Source organism: Pristiophorus japonicus, chromosome 7 (assembly GCF_044704955.1).
Source record: "Pristiophorus japonicus isolate sPriJap1 chromosome 7, sPriJap1.hap1, whole genome shotgun sequence".
NCBI classification, from domain to species: Eukaryota; Metazoa; Chordata; class Chondrichthyes; family Pristiophoridae; genus Pristiophorus; species Pristiophorus japonicus.
Window position 1 is genome coordinate 13,923,048 of NC_091983.1, and position 18,309 is coordinate 13,941,356.

The 18,309-nt window shown below is 54.6% G+C and overlaps 1 protein-coding gene across 1 annotated transcript in view; it reads left to right on the plus strand.

Moving 5' to 3' along the window:
* eif2ak2 (eukaryotic translation initiation factor 2-alpha kinase 2) overlaps positions 1-18,309 on the plus strand; it is a 140,408-nt gene that overhangs the window by 80,751 nt on the left and 41,348 nt on the right. Inside the window, exons 8-10 of the mRNA XM_070884643.1 lie at positions 5,474-5,592; positions 7,661-7,769; positions 16,378-16,454. Coding sequence (XP_070740744.1) covers positions 5,474-5,592; positions 7,661-7,769; positions 16,378-16,454 — 305 coding nt within the window. The remainder of the gene's footprint in view (positions 1-5,473; positions 5,593-7,660; positions 7,770-16,377; positions 16,455-18,309) is intronic.

Below are 18,309 nucleotides of genomic sequence, written 5' to 3' on the forward strand. Positions count from 1 at the left end.
CTGTGTACCCTTTACCTGCGGTAAGACCAACTCACTAAACATGCTACTCACGTCATTCTCAGCATCGTGGATGCCCCAGAGTGAATCCACCCGCAGCTCCAGTGCCACAATGCGGTCCGTCAGGAGCTGCAGATGGATACACTTCCCGCACACGTAGTCATCGGAAGCGTCCCTGACTTCCCACATATTACAGTAGGAGCATAACACGTGTCCGAGCTCCCCTGCCATTTCTTAACCCTTAGATTAACTTAATTTGGCAACAACAATGCTCAATGTTACTTACTAATAAAGAAAAGAAGAAAGAAAAGCTACTCACCAATCACCAGCCAATCACTTACCCCCTTGGCTGTGACGTCACCTTTCGACTTCTTTCTACTTCTTTTTTGCCTCCCTGCTGCAGCTGCACCGGCTGGTCTCACCAACGCCTCCTCGACCTCCCGCTGCACCGGCTGGTCTCACCAACACCTCCTCGACCTCCCGCTGCACCGGATGGTCTCACCAACACCTCCTCGACCTCCCGCTGCACCGGCTGGTCTCACCAACACCTCCTCGACCTCCCGCTGCACCGGATGGTCTCACCAACGCCTCCTCGACCTCCCGCTGCACCGGCTGGTCTCACCAACACCTCCTCAACCTCCCGCTGCACCGGATGGTCTCACCAACGCCTCCTCGACCTCCCGCTGCACCGGCTGGTCTCACCAACACCTCCTCGACCTCCCGCTGCACCGGCTGGTCTCACCAACACCTCCTCGACCTCCCGCTGCACCGGATGGTCTCACCAACACCTCCTCGACCTCCCGCTGCACCGGATGGTCTCACCAACACCTCCTCGACCTCCCGCTGCACCGGCTGGTCTCACCAACACCTCCTCGACCTCCCGCTGCACCGGCTGGTCTCACCAACATCTCCTCGACCTCCCGCTGCACCGGCTGGTCTCACCAACACCTCCTCGACCTCCCGCTGCACCGGCTGGTCTCACCAACAGCTCCTCGACCTCCCGCTGCACCGGCTGGTCTCACCAACGCCTCCTTGACCTCCCGCTGCACCGGCTGGTCTCACCAACACCTCCTCGACCTCCCGCTGCACCGGATGGTCTCACCAACGCCTCCTCGACCTCCCGCTGCACCGGATGGTCTCACCAACACCTCCTCGACCTCCCGCTGCACCGGCTGGTCTCACCAACACCTCCTCGACCTCCCGCTGCACCGGCTGGTCTCACCAACACCTCCTCGACCTCCCGCTGCACCGGCTGGTCTCACCAACACCTCCTCGACCTCCCGCTGCACCGGCTGGTCTCACCAACACCTCCTCGACCTCCCGCTGCACCGGCTGGTCTCACCAACACCTCCTCGACCTCCCGCTGCACCGGCTGGTCTCACCAACACCTCCTCGACCTCCCGCTGCACCGGCTGGTCTCACCAACACCTCCTCGACCTCCCGCTGCACCGGATGGTCTCACCAACACCTCCTCGACTTCCCGCTGCACCGGCTGGTCTCACCAACACCTCCTCGACCTCCCGCTGCACCGGCTGGTCTCACCAACACCTCCTCGACCTCCCGCTGCACCGGATGGTCTCACCAACGCCTCCTCGACCTCCCGCTGCACCGGCTGGTCTCACCAACGACTCCTCGACCTCCCGCTGCACTGGCTGGTCTCACCAACACCTCCTCAACCTCCCGTTGCACCGGCTGGTCTCACCAACACCTCCTCGACCTCCCGCTGCACCGGCTGGTCTCACCAACACCTCCTCGATCTCCCGCTGCACCGGCTGGTCTCACCAACACCTCCTCGACCTCCCGCTGCACCGACTGGTCTCACCAACACCTCCTCGACCTCCCGCTGCACCGTCTCACCAACACCTCCTCGACCTCCCGCTGCACCGGCTGGTCTCACCAACGCCTCCTCGACCTCCCGCTGCACCGTCTCACCAACACCTCCTCGACCTCCCGCTGCACCGGCTGGTCTCACCAACACCTCCTCGACCTCCCGCTGCACTGGCTGGTCTCACCAACGCCTCCTCGACCTCCCGCTGCACCGGATGGCCTCACCAACACCTCCTCGACCTCCCGCTGCACCGGATGGTCTCACCAACAGCTCCTCGACCTCCCGCTGCACCGGATGGTCTCACCAACACCTCCTCGACCTCCCGCTGCACCGGCTGGTCTCACCAACACCTCCTCGACCTCCCGCTGCACCGGATGGTCTCACCAACACCTCCTCGACCTCCCGCTGCACCGGCTGGTCTTACCAACACCTCCTCGACCTCCCGCTGCACCGACTGGTCTCACCAACGCCTCCTCGACCTCCCGCTGGCGCCTCCCGACTGATGGGCCTTTTGTAGGCCTCCCAACTCTGCTGCTCCGCCTCTCCGACGCCTCCTCGACCTCCTGCTCTAAGTTCTTAGTTTCGTGCGAATTGGAGTTCAGACTGGCCTTGAGACCTTGTTGCACCACAACCTTTCGAAAGTCTTTTTGCCCATGATGGACTGGCTCGCGCCCATGTCCAGCTCCATTGACACCGGGAGTCCATTTAGTTCAACCTTCAGCATTATCGGGGACTATTCCTGGTGAATGTGTGCAGCCCATGTACCTCTGCCTCCTCTATCAGAGGTTCTGTTTCGTCGTGATCCTCCGTAGATCTGTCCTCCTCTGCAACGTGGTGGTTCGCAGGTTTAGCAGGCCTAGCAGCTCGCCTGCACACTCATTGGAGGTGTCCCATTGTTCCACAGCCCTTGCAAATGTATTCTTTGAATCAGCATGAATGAAAATGTTGATCACCCCCATAGCGCCAACAAGGTGTTAATGGCCTTGCATTCATCACCCTTGATGGTGGACTCTGAGACATCTGCGAACGTGTAGCTGCAGGTATGTGTGACCTACCCTGTCGGTTACGATTCGTAAACAACATCACTTTGTTCACAGTATTTGTAACAGCACTTTTGTGCTGAGAGATTTGCTTAGTATTGTCACTGGTGGCAATGAACACCTGGGCTATCGCTATGGCCTTACTTAAGGTTGGGGTCTTTACAGTCAAAAGTTTGCGAAGTATGGTTTCGTGGCCAATGCCAAGCACGAAAAAGTCTCTGAGCATGTGCTCCAAATGTCCTTCAAATTCGCAATGTCCTGCAAGGCGTCTTAGCTCGGCGACATAACTCACCACTTCCTGGCCTTCAGACCTTTTGTAGGTGTAGAACCGGTACTTCGCCATCAGAACGCTTTCCTTCGGGTTCAAATGCTCTCGGACCAATGTGCACAAATTGTCGTACGATTTCTCCGTGGGTTTTGCTGGAGTGAGCAGATTCTTCATGAAGCCATACGTTGGTGCCCCACAGACGGTGAGGAGGATCGCCCTTCGTTTGGCAGCGCTCTCTTCCCCATCTAGCTCGTTGGCCACGAAGTATTGGTCGAGTCGCTCCACAAAACATTCCCAATCTTCTCCCTCCGAGAATTTCTCCAGGATGCCCACTGTTCTCTGCATCCTTGGGTTCGCTATCTGTATCTCGTCGCCAGTTGTTGTGTATGGAGAAGGAGTCAGACTGAACACTGTGAGCTCAAAGTAAAGTGTGACCGTAGTCTTTTATTGCAGAGTGCCTCTCCAACCTGTGAAGCCTCCTTAAATACCTGTGCTCCCAAGGGATTATGAGATCCCTTGGGACTCCGGGGAATGAGCCCCCTGGTGGCTGTCCAGAGTATATACAAGTCCAGATACATAACATACACCACAATCTTCTAATATGCTCTACCCAAATTTTCCTTTTACTGGCTAGGAATTTCCTTGTGGTTTCTCCCAATCTGCCTCCCCCCTAAAATCGACGGTTGCCCTGTTTACACAATGTGACCGAGATTTCCAGCAGCAGCACCTTGATTTTAAAACTCTCATTCTTGTTTTCAAATCCCTCCATGGCCTCGCCCCTCTCTGTCTCTGTAATCTCACCCAGCCCCACAACCCTCCCAGATCTCTGCGCACCTCCAATTCTGGCCTCTTGCGCATCCCCACTTTTAATCGCTCCACCATATGCAGTCGTTCCTTCAGCTGCCTAGGCCCCAAGCTCTGAAATTTCCTCCCTAAACTTCTCTGCCTCTGCACCTCTCTCTGCTTTAAACTCTCCAAAGTCCTTGAACGTGTTGTCGCTTCCCAAATCCATGACTACCTTTCCCAGAACTCCATGTTTGAATCCTTTCAATCTGGTTTCCGTTCCTGCCACAGTACCGAAACGGCACTTATCAAAGTCACACATGACATCCTTTGTGACTTGTGACAAAGGTAAACTATCCCTCCTCGTCCTTCTCGACCTGTCTGCCGCCTTTGACACAGTTGATCACTCCATCCTCCTCCAACACCTCCACACCGAGGTCCAGCTGGGTGGGACTGCACTCGCCTGGTTCCATTCTTATCTACCCAGTCATAGCCAGAGAATCTCCTGCAACGGCTTCTCTCCCCGCTCCCGCATCGTTACCTCTGGTGTCCCCCCAAGGATCTATGCTTGGCTCCAACCTATTTCCCATCTACATGCTGCCCCTCGGCGACATCATCTGAAAACAAAGTGTCAGTATGTACGCTGACCGACACCCAACTCTACTTCTCCACCACTTCCCTCTACCCCTCCACGGTCTCTAAATTGGCAGACTGCTTGTCCGACATCCAGTAGCTTCCTCCAACTAAATATTAGGAAGACCGAAGCCATTGACTTCCAACAGTATATCCGCGCCATCATTAAAACCGCCTATTTCCACCTTTGTAATATCTCCATCCCTGCTTCAGCTCATCCGTTGCCGAAGTCCTTATCCGTGCCTTTCTGTTACCTGTGGACTTGACCATTCCAACGCACTCCTGGCTGGCCTCCCACATTCTACCCTCCGTAAACTAGAGGTGATCCAAAACTCGGCTGCTCCCGTGTCCTAACTCGCACCAAGTCCCGCTCACCCATCATCCCCTGTGCTCACTGACCTACATTGGCTTCCAGTTAAGCAATGCCTCGATTTCAAGATTCTCATCCTTGTTTCCAAATCCCTCTGTGGCCTCGCCCCTAATGGCTCAGCTCTAATTTTAAGATTTTGCCCCCATGTTCTGTATCTGCCCGAGTGAATCCTATTATCATTTTCTAAAAATCAGCTACTCGATGTCTCTTCACCTGCAGAAACCCTTGTCTTATTTGGCTAAATTTGAAATCACCACTTAAGAGTGTTACTCCAGATTCCGCTACACCAGGTGTTACACCAGACAACAGACCCAGACACGAGGCGAGGAAAATCCCAGTGGTGGGGAGCTTTGGGAACCTGGGGTCCAAAGTCACCTGTTCATCTCGAGCCTGCTATACTCACCACACGTCAAGTCTCAAATCACTCATCATTGACTCAGTCCCCCAGCCCAGCTGGGAGTTTAAGGCAGGAGCATGCATTTGCAAAGTTCACTCTTATTTAATAAGTAAAACAGAAATAAACTCCACTTTTTAATGAGCTGTTCTTTAATCAGCAGCACTTGAACAATGTCATGAAAAACGCGATCGGAGTTTTGCACGAATATTGCCAAAAAAATAGTCTGTCCTGCAGTCTTGTGGATGTAAACAAGCGGGGGCCTTCTCATGATCCAGAGTAAGTAAATGAGTCTGAGTTACACACAACATTGTATCCACACAGAAAACTGTTATGTCTTCAAATGCTCTAATAATTACTCCGTAAGACAATGTATTGTGCTTGAACTGTAGTGACCTTAGTCCATTTAATGTAACTCCAGAGTGAGGATCACACCTGGTGGCCTGCCTTTTATACTGGGCCTGGCACACCTGTACAGGTAACCTACAAGTCTCCCACTGCAGTGCCCTCTGGTGGCACACCTTGTGATAGTACAAACAGTAACCATGTAGGATACATGCTAGAAACCAGAGAAAGACTGAATAGGTCGGGGCTCTTTTCTCTAGCAAAGAGAAGTTCGAGGTCTTTAAAATTATGAAGTGGTTTGATAGGTTAGACATAGAGAAGATGTTTCCACACGTGGAGCTGTCCAGAACAAAGGCCATAAATACAAGATATACACCAAGAAATCCAATCGGGAATTCAGGAGAAACTTCTTTACCCAAAGAGTGGTGAGAATGTGAAACTCGCTGCCACAGTGAGTGGTTGAGGCAAATAGCAGACATGCTTTTAAGGGGAAGCTAGACAAACACATGAAGGATGTGATCAGGGCCCAGGGGAGGTGTGAGTTTGGGGCCAGAAGAGCTGAGGGCCCAGGGGCATGGACCAGCCCACACTGCGATATATGTGTGCGCACTAGGCCCGTGCAGCAGAGATGGTCTCCAGTTGTCTTGGTTAACCCTTGCCACTGGACCAAGACCTAGCTCTGTCAGGCCCGTGTGGTGGCTGGTGTGCAACGGCCACCCCACGTTAAAAAAATCCACGCACAGGCATCTTCCACCCTTCAGGATGTCGTTCAGGATCTGGAATATTAGGTCCTTCATTGAAACACCTGTGAACTCATCGCTTTTTTGACGTGGAAGCAAGTCATCCTCGATTTGAGGGACTGCCTATGATGATGATGAGATAAACACATAAGGGAGAAAGGAATTGAAGAATATGCTGATAGGGTGAGATGAAGAGGGAGAGAGAGAGGGTGAGAGATAGAGAAAGACGGAGAGAGAGAGAGGAAGAGAGTGAGATGGGGAGAGAGAGGGAGCATAAACACCAGCACGGATCAGTTGGGCTGAATGGCCTGTTTCTGTGCTGTACATTCGATGTAATTCTATGAAACAGTCAGCAGGTCAGTAAGCAGCTGTGGAGAGAGAACTTTCAGGCACTGATCCTTTCTCACAACTCGAACATTTCTTTACACAGAGTGCGGGAATACCTTGCCACATGGAGTGGTGAGGCAGTAACCGTTGCATCTTCTAGGGGACAATTGGATAAACATTTGAAGCAGAGGAAGACACAGGGCTATTGGCGAGAGAGCGGGGCAGTGTTATTATAGAATGACACAGCACAGAAGAGGCCATTCGGCCCATCGTGCCAGTGATGGCTTTTTGAGAGAGCGATTCAATCAGCCCCACTCCCCCCGCTCCTTCCCCACAGCCCTGCAGGTGTTTCCCCCTTCAAGTATTTATCCAAATCCCTTTTGAAAGTTGATAATTGCATCTGCTTCCACCACCCTTTAAGGCAGTACATAACATCTCGCTGCATAAAGAATGATTTTTTTAAAATGACTCCGGTAAAGAGCCAGCAAGACACAATGGGCTAAATGGCCCTCTTCTGTGCTCTTGTCTGAAGTAAAATGATTTGATCTGGAATTTTGTCTGAAAGGGTGGTGGGAGCAGATTCAATAGTAACTTTCATAAGAACATAAGAATTAGGAACAGGAGTAGGCCATCTAGCCCCTCGAGCCTGCTCCGCCATTCAACAAGATCATGGCTGATCTGGCCGTGGACTCAGCTCCACTTACCCGCCCGCTCCCCGTAACCCTTAATTCCCTTCAAAAAGGGATTTGAAAAGTAAGCACTTTTCGAGCTGTGGGAATGGGCAGGAGGAGTGGGACTGATTGGATCGTTCGTTCAAAGAGCTGGCACAGGCAGCTGTACGATTCTCTGATTTAAGGTGTGTGTGTGTGTATTTAGGTTCTGGTACGCATTTTATTCTGAAGGTTCCTTACTAAACGAGCTGCTCTCTTTTCCAGATTTACCCAACGATATGTAATAAATAAGAGAGATTTCCCATGTGCTTCTGGAAGAAGCAAGCAGGAAGCCAAACAGAAAGCTGCCCGCCTTGCGATGGAGCAGCTTCAGGTACCGCTCAAGTGGTTCAACCCTCCTCACAGCCCGTGAACGTTTTGTCCCAAGTAGCTATTCTGGGCTTCAGTATAAATGTTCACCCTGAGGATAAAGGGTCTTTCTCAATGTTAGTTTGTTCAAGTCACCCAGTCCTACAAAAGGGAAGTTTTTAAGGTGATTTATTTTGGAGCGGATTGCACCTTGCGGATAAATAGTAATTTCAGTGCAGATACGAGTCCGTTTGGCCCATTGTGCCTGTGCCAGTGCTGGCTCTCCATCAGCACCATGGCTATGTAATGTGGGTTGAATTTTCCCCTCCATTCTGCACCGTATTTTTGGCCGATACTGTTACTTTTGGAGCAGACTAAAATCTGCAAGTTTCACCAGAGTTTCTGCGCCATCCTAAAGTAGGTACGTCCGATTTATTTTCACGTCACTGAGGGCGGAACCTGCCGGGTGCGCCATTTCTGGCCATTTAAGCGAGGTTGGCCAAGTACGATTTTTTTTCTAAAATGGCGCACTGCACCCTTGTGAAAAACCTTACCGACACTGAAGAAAATCGGCGGCGAGGGAGGGGTGGGGGGAGAGCCTTCCAGTCCGGTATAGCAGCAGGCCGGTGTGGGGGGGTGAGGGGGGGGGATAGAAGTGGGTCGGGGGGGGGGATAGAAGTGGGTCGGGGGGGATAGAAGTGGGTCGGGGGGGAGATAGAAGTGGGTCGATGCGGGGGGGGGATAGAAGTGGGTCGGTGCGGGGGGGGGGATAGAAGTGGGTCAGTGTGGGGGGGGGGGATAGAAGTGGGTCGGTGCGGGGGGGGGGTGGAATAGAAGTGGGTCGATGTGGGGGGGGGGGATAGAAGTGGGTCGGGGGGGATAGAAGTGGGTCGGTGCGGGGGGGGGGATAGAAGTGGGTCGTGGGGGGGGATAGAAGTGGGTCAGTGTGGGGGGGGGGATAGAAGTGGGTCGTTGTGGGGGGGGGATAGAAGTGGGTCGGTGTGAGGGGGGGGGATAGAAGTGGGTCGTTGTGGGGGGGGGATAGAAGTGGGTCGGTGTGGGGGGGGGATAGAAGTGGGTCGGTGTGGGGGGGGGGATAGAAGTGGGTCAGTGTGGGGGGGGGGATAGAAGTGGGTCGGTGTGAGGGGGGGGGATAGAAGTGGGTCGGTGTGGGGGGGGGGATAGAAGTGGGTCAGTGTGAGGGGGGGGGATAGAAGTGGGTCAGTGTGGGGGGGGGGATAGAAGTGGGTCGGTGTGGGGGGGGGGATAGAAGTGGGTCAGTGTGGGGGGGGGGATAGAAGTGGGTCGTTGTGGGGGGGGGATAGAAGTGGGTCGGTGTGAGGGGGGGGGATAGAAGTGGGTCGTTGTGAGGGGGGGGGATAGAAGTGGGTCGGTGTGGGGGGGGGGATAGAAGTGGGTCGGTGTGGGGGGGGGGATAGAAGTGGGTCGGTGTGGGGGGGGGGATAGAAGTGGGTCAGTGTGGGGGGGGGGATAGAAGTGGGTCGGTGTGGGGGGGGGGATAGAAGTGGGTCAGTGTGGGGGGGGGGATAGAAGTGGGTCGTTGTGGGGGGGGGGGATAGAAGTGGGTCACTGCGGGGGGGGGGGATAGAAGTGGGTCGGTGTGAGGGGGGGGGATAGAAGTGGGTCGGTGTGAGGGGGGGGGATAGAAGTGGGTCGGTGTGGGGGGGGGGATAGAAGTGGGTCAGTGTGAGGGGGGGGGATAGAAGTGGGTCGGGGGGGGATAGAAGTGGGTCGGTGTGAGGGGGGGGGATAGAAGTGGGTCAGTGTGAGGGGGGGGGATAGAAGTGGGTCGGTGTGGGGGGGGGGATAGAAGTGGGTCGGGGGGGGATAGAAGTGGGTCGGTGTGGGGGGGGGGATAGAAGTGGGTCGGGGGGGGATAGAAGTGGGTCGGTGTGAGGGGGGGGGATAGAAGTGGGTCGGTGTGAGGGGGGGGGATAGAAGTGGGTCGGTGTGGGGGGGGGGATAGAAGTGGGTCGGTGTGAGGGGGGGGGATAGAAGTGGGTCGGGGGGGAGGGGATAGAAGTGGGTCAGTGCGGGGGGGGGATAGAAGTGGGTCAGTGCGGGGGGGGGGATAGAAGTGGGTCAGTGTGGGGGGGGGGATAGAAGTGGGTCGGTGTGGGGGGGGGGATAGAAGTGGGTCGGTGTGGGGGGGGAGATAGAAGTGGGTCAGTGCGGGGGGGGGGATAGAAGTGGGTCGATGCGGGGGGGGGGATAGAAGTGGGTCGATGCGGGGGGGGGGATAGAAGTGGGTCAGTGCGGGGGGGGGAGATAGAAGTGGGTCAGTGTGGGGGGGGGGATAGAAGTGGGTCGATGCGGGGGGGGGGATAGAAGTGGGTCAGTGCGGGGGGGGGGATAGAAGTGGGTCAGTGCGGGGGGGGGGATAGAAGTGGGTCGGGGGGGAGGGGATAGAAGTGGGTCGGTGTGGGGGGGGGGATAGAAGTGGGTCAGTGCGGGGGGGGGAGATAGAAGTGGGTCAGTGCGGGGGGGAGATAGAAGTGGGTTGGTGTGGGGAGGGGGATAGAAGTGGGTCAGTGCGGGGGGGGGAGATAGAAGTGGGTCGGTGCGGGGGGGGGATAGAAGTGGGTCAGTGCGGGGGGGGGGATAGAAGTGGGTCAGTGTGGGGGGGGGGATAGAAGTGGGTCGGTGCGGGGGGGGGGATAGAAGTGGGTCAGTGCGGGGGGGGGATAGAAGTGGGTCAGTGTGGGGGGGGGGGATAGAAGTGGGTCAGTGCGGGGGGGGGGATAGAAGTGGGTCAGTGTGGGGGGGGGGATAGAAGTGGGTCGGTGCGGGGGGGGGATAGAAGTGGGTCGATGCGGGGGGGGGGATAGAAGTGGGTCGGTGCGGGGGGGGGATAGAAGTGGGTCGATGCGGGGGGGGGGATAGAAGTGGGTCGGTGCGGGGGGGGAGATAGAAGTGGGTCAGTGTGGGGGGGGGGATAGAAGTGGGTCGGTGCGGGGGGGGGATAGAAGTGGGTCAGTGCGGGAGGGAGATAGAAGTGGGTCAGTGCGGGGGGGGGGATAGAAGTGGGTCAGTGCGGGGGGGGGGATAGAAGTGGGTCAGTGCGGGGGGGGGGAGATAGAAGTGGGTCGGTGTGGGGGGGGGGGATAGAAGTGGGTCAGTGCGGGGGGGGGGGGATAGAAGTGGGTCAGTGTGGGGGGGGGGATAGAAGTGGGTCAGTGCGGGGGGGGGGGGATAGAAGTGGGTCAGTGTGGGGGGGGGGATAGAAGTGGGTCAGTGCGGGGGGGGGGATAGAAGTGGGTCAGTGCGGGGGGGGGGATAGAAGTGGGTCAGTGCGGGGGGGGGGGATAGAAGTGGGTCAGTGTGGGGGGGGGGGGATAGAAGTGGGTCAGTGCGGGGGGGGGGGGATAGAAGTGGGTCAGTGTGGGGGGGGGATAGAAGTGGGTCAGTGCTGGGGGGGGATAGAAGTGGGTCAGTGCGGGGGGGGGGATAGAAGTGGGTCAGTGCGGGGGGGGGGATAGAAGTGGGTCACTGCGGGGGGGGGAGATAGAAGTGGGTCAGTGCGGGGGGGGGGATAGAAGTGGGTCACTGCGGGGGGGAGGAGATAGAAGTGGGTCAGTGCGGGGGGGGAGATAGAAGTGGGTCAGTGCGGGGGGGGAGATAGAAGTGGGTCAGTGTGGGGGGGGGGATAGAAGTGGGTCACTGCGGGGGGGGGAGATAGAAGTGGGTCACTGCGGGGGGGGAGATAGAAGTGGGTCAGTGCGGGGAGGGGGGAGATAGAAGTGGGTCAGTGTGGGGGGGGGGGAGATAGAAGTGGGTCAGTGCGGGGGGGGGGATAGAAGTGGGTCAGTGCGGGGGGGGGATAGAAGTGGGTCAGTGTGGGGGGGAGATAGAAGTGGGTCAGTGTGGGGGGGAGGATAGAAGTGGGTCGGTGGGGGGGGGGATAGAAGTGGGTCAGTGCGGGGGGGAGATAGAAGTGGGTCAGTGCGGGGGGGGGGATAGAAGTGGGTCGGTGGGGGGGGGGATAGAAGTGGGTCAGTGTCGGGGGGAGATAGAAGTGGGTCAGTGTGGGGGGGAGGATAGAAGTGGGTCGGTGGGGGGGGGGATAGAAGTGGGTCAGTGCGGGAGGGGGGATAGAAGTGGGTCACTGCGGGGGGGGGAGATAGAAGTGGGTCAGTGCGGGGGGGGGGATAGAAGTGGGTCGGTGGGGGGGGGGATAGAAGTGGGTCAGTGCGGGAGGGGGGATAGAAGTGGGTCACTGCGGGGGGGGGAGATAGAAGTGGGTCAGTGCGGGGGGGGGATAGAAGTGGGTCAGTGCGGGGGGGAGATAGAAGTGGGTCAGTGCGGGGGGGGGGATAGAAGTGGGTCACTGCGGGGGGGGGAGATAGAAGTGGGTCAGTGCGGGGGGGGGATAGAAGTGGGTCAGTGCGGGGGGGGGGATAGAAGTGGGTCAGTGCGGGGGGGGGATAGAAGTGGGTCAGTGCGGGGGGGGGGATAGAAGTGGGTCAGTGTGGGGAGGGGGGAGATAGAAGTGGGTCAGTGCGGGGGGGGGGATATAAGTGGGTCACTGCGGGGGGGGGAGATAGAAGTGGGTCAGTGTGGGGGGGGGGATAGAAGTGGGTCACTGCGGGGGGGGGAGATAGAAGTGGGTCAGTGCGGGGGGGGGAGATAGAAGTGGGTCAGTGCGGGGAGGGGGGAGATAGAAGTGGGTCAGTGCGGGGGGGGAGATAGAAGTGGGTCAGTGCGGGGGGGGGGGGGATAGAAGTGGGTCACTGCGGGGGGGGGAGATAGAAGTGGGTCAGTGCTGGGGGGAGATAGAAGTGGGTCAGTGCGGGGGGGGGGGGGATAGAAGTGGGTCACTGCGGGGGGGGGAGATAGAAGTGGGTCAGTGCGGGGGGGGGGGATAGAAGTGGGTCAGTGCGGGGGGGAGATAGAAGTGGGTCAGTGCGGGGGGGGAGATAGAAGTGGGTCAGTGCGGGGGGGGGGGATAGAAGTGGGTCACTGCGGGGGGGGGAGATAGAAGTGGGTCAGTGTGGGGGGGGGGGATAGAAGTGGGTCAGTGCGGGGGGGGGAGATAGAAGTGGGTCAGTGCGGGGGGGGGAGATAGAAGTGGGTCAGTGTGGGGGGGGGGATAGAAGTGGGTCAGTGCGGGGGGGGGATAGAAGTGGGTCAGTGCGGGGGGGGGGATAGAAGTGGGTCAGTGCGGGGGGGGGGAGGATAGAAGTGGGTCAGTGCGGGGGGGGGGGAGATAGAAGTGGGTCAGTGCGGGGGGGGGATAGAAGTGGGTCAGTGCGGGGGGGGGGAGATAGAAGTGGGTCAGTGCCGGGGGGGGCGGGATAGAAGTGGGTCGATGTGGGGGCGAGGGATAGAAAGGGGGGGGCACGTTCGCGTTCCCTGGGATAGAAGCAGCAGGCCGGTACCGGGGAGGGGGGGGAATCCCAGGGTCATGGTTGAGTTCACAAACAGAGAAATCCATTTTTTACATTAGGCTTGGAATGCTTACACCAGTTATGAAAATAGAAGTTTTTGTGGAGAGAAAAATCAGCAATGACACAACCGGATAAAATCAGCGCCCCTCGTTACCCTGGCAACCTCAGTTTTTCGGCGCAGACCTTAAGCTCCACCCACAGAGCTGAAGGACATTCTGCGTCGCTCCAAAGTGAAAGGTTATGCCGGCGAAACTTGGAATCTTTTTGTTAGCAGTCGGGCCACTAACAAATTGGACGTGCCTCTACAACGCTGCCAAAAAAAGTCCATGTGGAATTTTGGGCCCTAGAATAGTCGAGTAGTATACTGGTTGAAGTACTGAATTTGTAATCCAAAGGTTGTGAATTCAATCCGCCTCCCTCTCCCAAAAGCTAGCAACAAAATTGATCTTAATAATTTGTGGGGTGGTCCCAGAGAACACTCTGTTAGCAAAGCTGCCACTTTGTCATAAAACCCCAACCAGTTCCCTGATGTGGGGCAGGGGAGGGAACCTATCAGCCCTTCCCGGTCTGTCCTGCACATGATTCCAGCCCCAAACTATGAGGGCGGCTCTTATCACCCTCCGGGAATGTGCCCACGCCAAACAATCGGGTCAATTTTAAATCTACCCACTGTGGCTCAGTGGGCAGCACTCTCGCCTCTGAGTCAGGAGGTCGTGGGTTCAAGTACCCACTCCAGAGACTTGAGCACAAAAATCCAGGCCGACACTCCCAGTGCAGTACTGAGGCAGTGCCTTCCAGATCATAACAACTCGCTGCTTCAATAAAAAAAAAATTCTCCTCATCTCCCCTTCTGGTTCTTTTGACAATTATCATAAACCTGTGTCCTCTGGTTAGTGACCCTGTTGCCAATGGAAACAGTTTCTCCCTATCCACTCTCAAAACCATTCATGATTTTGAACACCTCTATTAAATCTCCCTTTGCCCTTGTCTACTCTAAGTAGAACGTCCCAGCTTCTCCAGTCTCTCCACATAACTCAAGTCTTTCATCCCCGGCACCATTCTGGTAAATCTCCTCCGCACCCTCTCCAAAGCCTTCATTAACCCATTACAGACGTTTGCGTTACATATACGTTCAGACCTGTATGGGCTTTTTCTCTTCAATGGGGAAGTAATGTAGTCCATTGTACCCCTCTGGTGCATGGTCTGTCTGGGTATCATTTTAACCCTTTTACAATTGACGATTGTGACCCTGAAATGCCACAGGCTTTCTCCCGGTCTCCTGGCGTATCTCCAACGGTGGAACCTCCAAATAAAACTGGCGGAAAGCCTGCCACTGCGGGTGTGACAGGTTCTGCCTGTTACTTAAGGTTCCGTGCTTTCCTGCAGTGGCAGTCTGGGGAGCCCTGCACAATCTGATGGCCTCTGGGTGGAATTGGCACCATCTCAAGCCTCAGCTCCACCTACACATGCCACATGCACTGAGCACCTTCATGAGGTTAACAGGTGACCTGATAGAGGTTTTCAAGATGATGAGTGATTCTGATGAGTAGATAGAAAGAAAAAAAGACAGACTTGCATTTCTACAGCGCCTTTCACGGCCACCGGACGACTCATAGAAACATAGCAACATAGAAATTTACAGCGCAGAAGGAGGCCATTTCAGCCCATCGTGTCCGCGCCGGCCGACACAGAGCCGCACGGCCCTTGGTCAGCAGCCCTAAAGGTTACATATAAACCCATTAACAATGACGGAGAGGCAAAGAGCACCCAGCCCAACCAGTCTGCCTCACACAATTGCGTTAACCCTTACACTGAAACATTCTACACTCCACCCCACCCGGAGCCATGTGATCTCCTGGGAGAGGCAAAAACCAGATAAAAACCCAGGCCAATCTAGGGAGAAAAAAATCTGGGAAAATTCCTCTCCGACCCATCCAGGCGATTGAAACTAGTCGAGGAGATCACCCTGGCCGTATTCTATTCTCTGCAGTACTTACCATTATATCTGCGCTGTCCAACAAAAGGTCATCCAGTCTAATCCGAATTACCAGCTCTAGGCCTGTAACCCTGCAGGTTACTGCACTTTAAGTGCCCATCCAACCATCTCTGAAAAGTGGTGAGGGTTTCTGCATCCACCACTCTTCCAGGCAGCGAGTTCCAGATCCCCATAGCCCTCTGTGTAAAGAAGCCCCCCCATCAAATCCCCTCCAAACCCTCCACCAACCACCTCAAAGCGCTTTACAGCCAATGATGTACTTTTTGACATGAAGTCACTGTTGTAATGTGGGAAACGCAGCAGCCAATTTGCGCACAGCAAGCTCCCACAAACAGCAACGTGACAATGACCAGATAATCTGTTTTAGTGATGTTGATTGAGGGATAGATATTGGCCAGGACACCAGGGATAACCCCCCTGCTCTTCTTCAAAATAGTCCACCTGAGAGAGCAGGCGGGGCCTCGGTTTAATGTCTCATCCGAAAGACGGCACCTCTGACAGCAGAGCACTCCCTCAGCACGGCACTGGGAGTGTTAGCCTAGATTTATGTGCTCAAGTGCCTGGAGTGGGACTTGAACCCACAACCTTCTGACTCAAGGCGACAGTGTTGCCCACTGAGCCACGGCTGACACAGAGGGGTAAACTATTCCCTCTAGCGAGTGGGTCAATAACCGGGGGGTCATAGATTTTAAATCATTTTGGTTTTGTAAGAAGGATTATACTAATAGGGTGGGGGGAGGCGGGAGTGGGGCATAACCACCGGCACGGACCCGTTGGATCGAATGGTGTGTTTCTGTGGTGTACATTCGATGTAATGTAATTACAGTAGTGGATGAAACAATTTCCAATATATGTGTGCTGATAGCGTACAATGAGATTTCACAAGGCCAAGATAGAGGGTCTCTAGGTACCCAGACAGACCATGAACCAAGAGGGAGACAATGGGCCAAGTTAGCCTCCCATTGGTGGTGAGAATGCACTGGAAAACAAAACCCAAATATGCCTTAAACGTGCGGTTAACATATAAGTGTGTCGGGGGTTAGTTTCCCACGGTAATAATTTGTTAGTAATTTGCGGAATTGGTCAGTCCGTTACTAAGGATACAAAGTTCACAGTGTAAATAAAGTCAATTCAATTTAGGTCAGCGGTTTTTAGGTTTGACTCAATTGTTTTCTTGAACTCTAATTTGATATTTTCTTTGTTTCCCCAACTCTGTTTCGTAAACTTAGCTAATGACGGCCTCTGGTATGTCATGGTCATCACAGAGCGAGTATAGCAGCGTTTCACAAGATGGAGATTTACTAAAGTGAGTATGTGAAAAATACCCCAGCTAACTATCTTTGTCTTAGTAGCAAGGAAAATTCCAAATCACATGTAGATTCACTCGAGGCATGTAGTGAAGTCAAGGTCACTCTGGACCTGCACCTTTATTTCACAGCCCTGAGACTTGTCCTTATATACCTGTCTCTTGCAAGTGCACCCCTGGTGGTAAGGTATGCTGGTGGTTACAGGTCATATCTTATTACAGTCATGTATAGCATGTTAGGATACAGTTATATATAATAATGTAAGATACATGACAACATGCAAAATCTGCTCGAAACAATTTCGAACTTTGGCTTTCAGTTATGATCATATTTTCAAATAAATTTGAATGAAAGCGCACGAGCAAGTTGTGTTGGGCAGGTTATAGTCATTGCTGAAACTGCAGTTTGCATTAGTTCTCATTAGTCCGTTACATCGTGAGCATTGATTCCCTTATGCCAGCTATTCCTTTTCGATATTCAACCCTCAAGCAGAAGTGCATGACCTGACAGTTAACAGTTACCCTGCCTTTGATTTCATAGAATCATAGAAGTTTACAGCACGGAAGGAGGCCATTTCGGCCTATCGTGTCCGCGTCGGCCAACAAGAGGCTATCCAGCCTAATCCCACTTTCCAGCTCGTGGTCCGTAACCCTGCAGGTTACGGCACTTCAAGAGCACATCCAAGTACTTTTTAAATGTGGTGAGGGTTTCTGCCTCTACCACCCTTTCAGGCAGTGAGTTCCAGACCCCCACCACCCTCTGGGTGAAGACATTTCCCCTCAAATCCCCTCTAAACTTCCTACCAATTACTTTAAATCTATGTCCCCTGGTTGTTGACCCCTCTGCTAAGGTAAATAGATCCTTCCTATCCACTCTGATATATCCTTATTATACAGCATAAATGCACACAAGGCCCATACTTGAGAGAAGGTCACTCTGTGACCTGTTACCTTTATTACCAAGATCTCAAGTGATGAAGGTGGGTTGAGCTTCCCCTTTTATACCTGAAAGTCCAGGTTCGGAGTGTCTCCCACAAGTTCACCCCCTTGTGGTCAATGTTCTCAAGGTGTACAACTTAGGTCAGCTTATACATGGGTTACAATGACAGTTGAATACATGACATCACCTTCCCCCCAAAGTCTTATTGGGATCACAGGTTGAGTCTCTCTGGTGGTTTACGCTCCCTTGTAGAGCGCCTGAGTTGGGGCTCTGGTTGTTGGGCGCTGGCCTGAGTGTCTGCTGTTTACGGTGCCTCAGGCCTGTCCAGACTGCCCACAGTGACTGGGCTCTCCTCCACTTGGTTCCAGTGTTCGGTCACCTGTGGTGGAGTGAACTCTACATCGTGTTCTTCCTCTGCTTCTTCTATGGGGTTGCTGAACCTCCTTTTAGTTTGATCCATGTGTTTGCGGCACATTTGTCCATTGGTAAGTTTAACTACCAGAATCCTATTTCCCTCTTTGGCAATCACAGTGCCTGCGAGCCATTTGGGCCCTGCAGCGTAATTAAGGACAAAAACAGGGTCATTGACATCAATACATCGCGCCCTCGCATTTCTGTCATGGTAGTCACATTGTGACTGACGCCTGCTCTCAACAATTTCTTTCATAGTAGGGTGTATAAGGGATAACCTGGTTTTGAGTGTCCTTTTCATTCGCAGCTCTGCGGGTGGAACCCCTGTGAGCGAGTGTGGTCGGGATCTATTGGCCAACAGGAGTCGTGATAAGTGGCTTTGTAGGGAACCCCCTTGGAGTCTGAGCATCCCCTGTTTGATTATCTGCACTGCTCGTTCCGCCTGGCCGTTTGAGGCCGGCTTGAACGGTGCCATTCTGACATGGTTAATTCCATTGCCTGCCA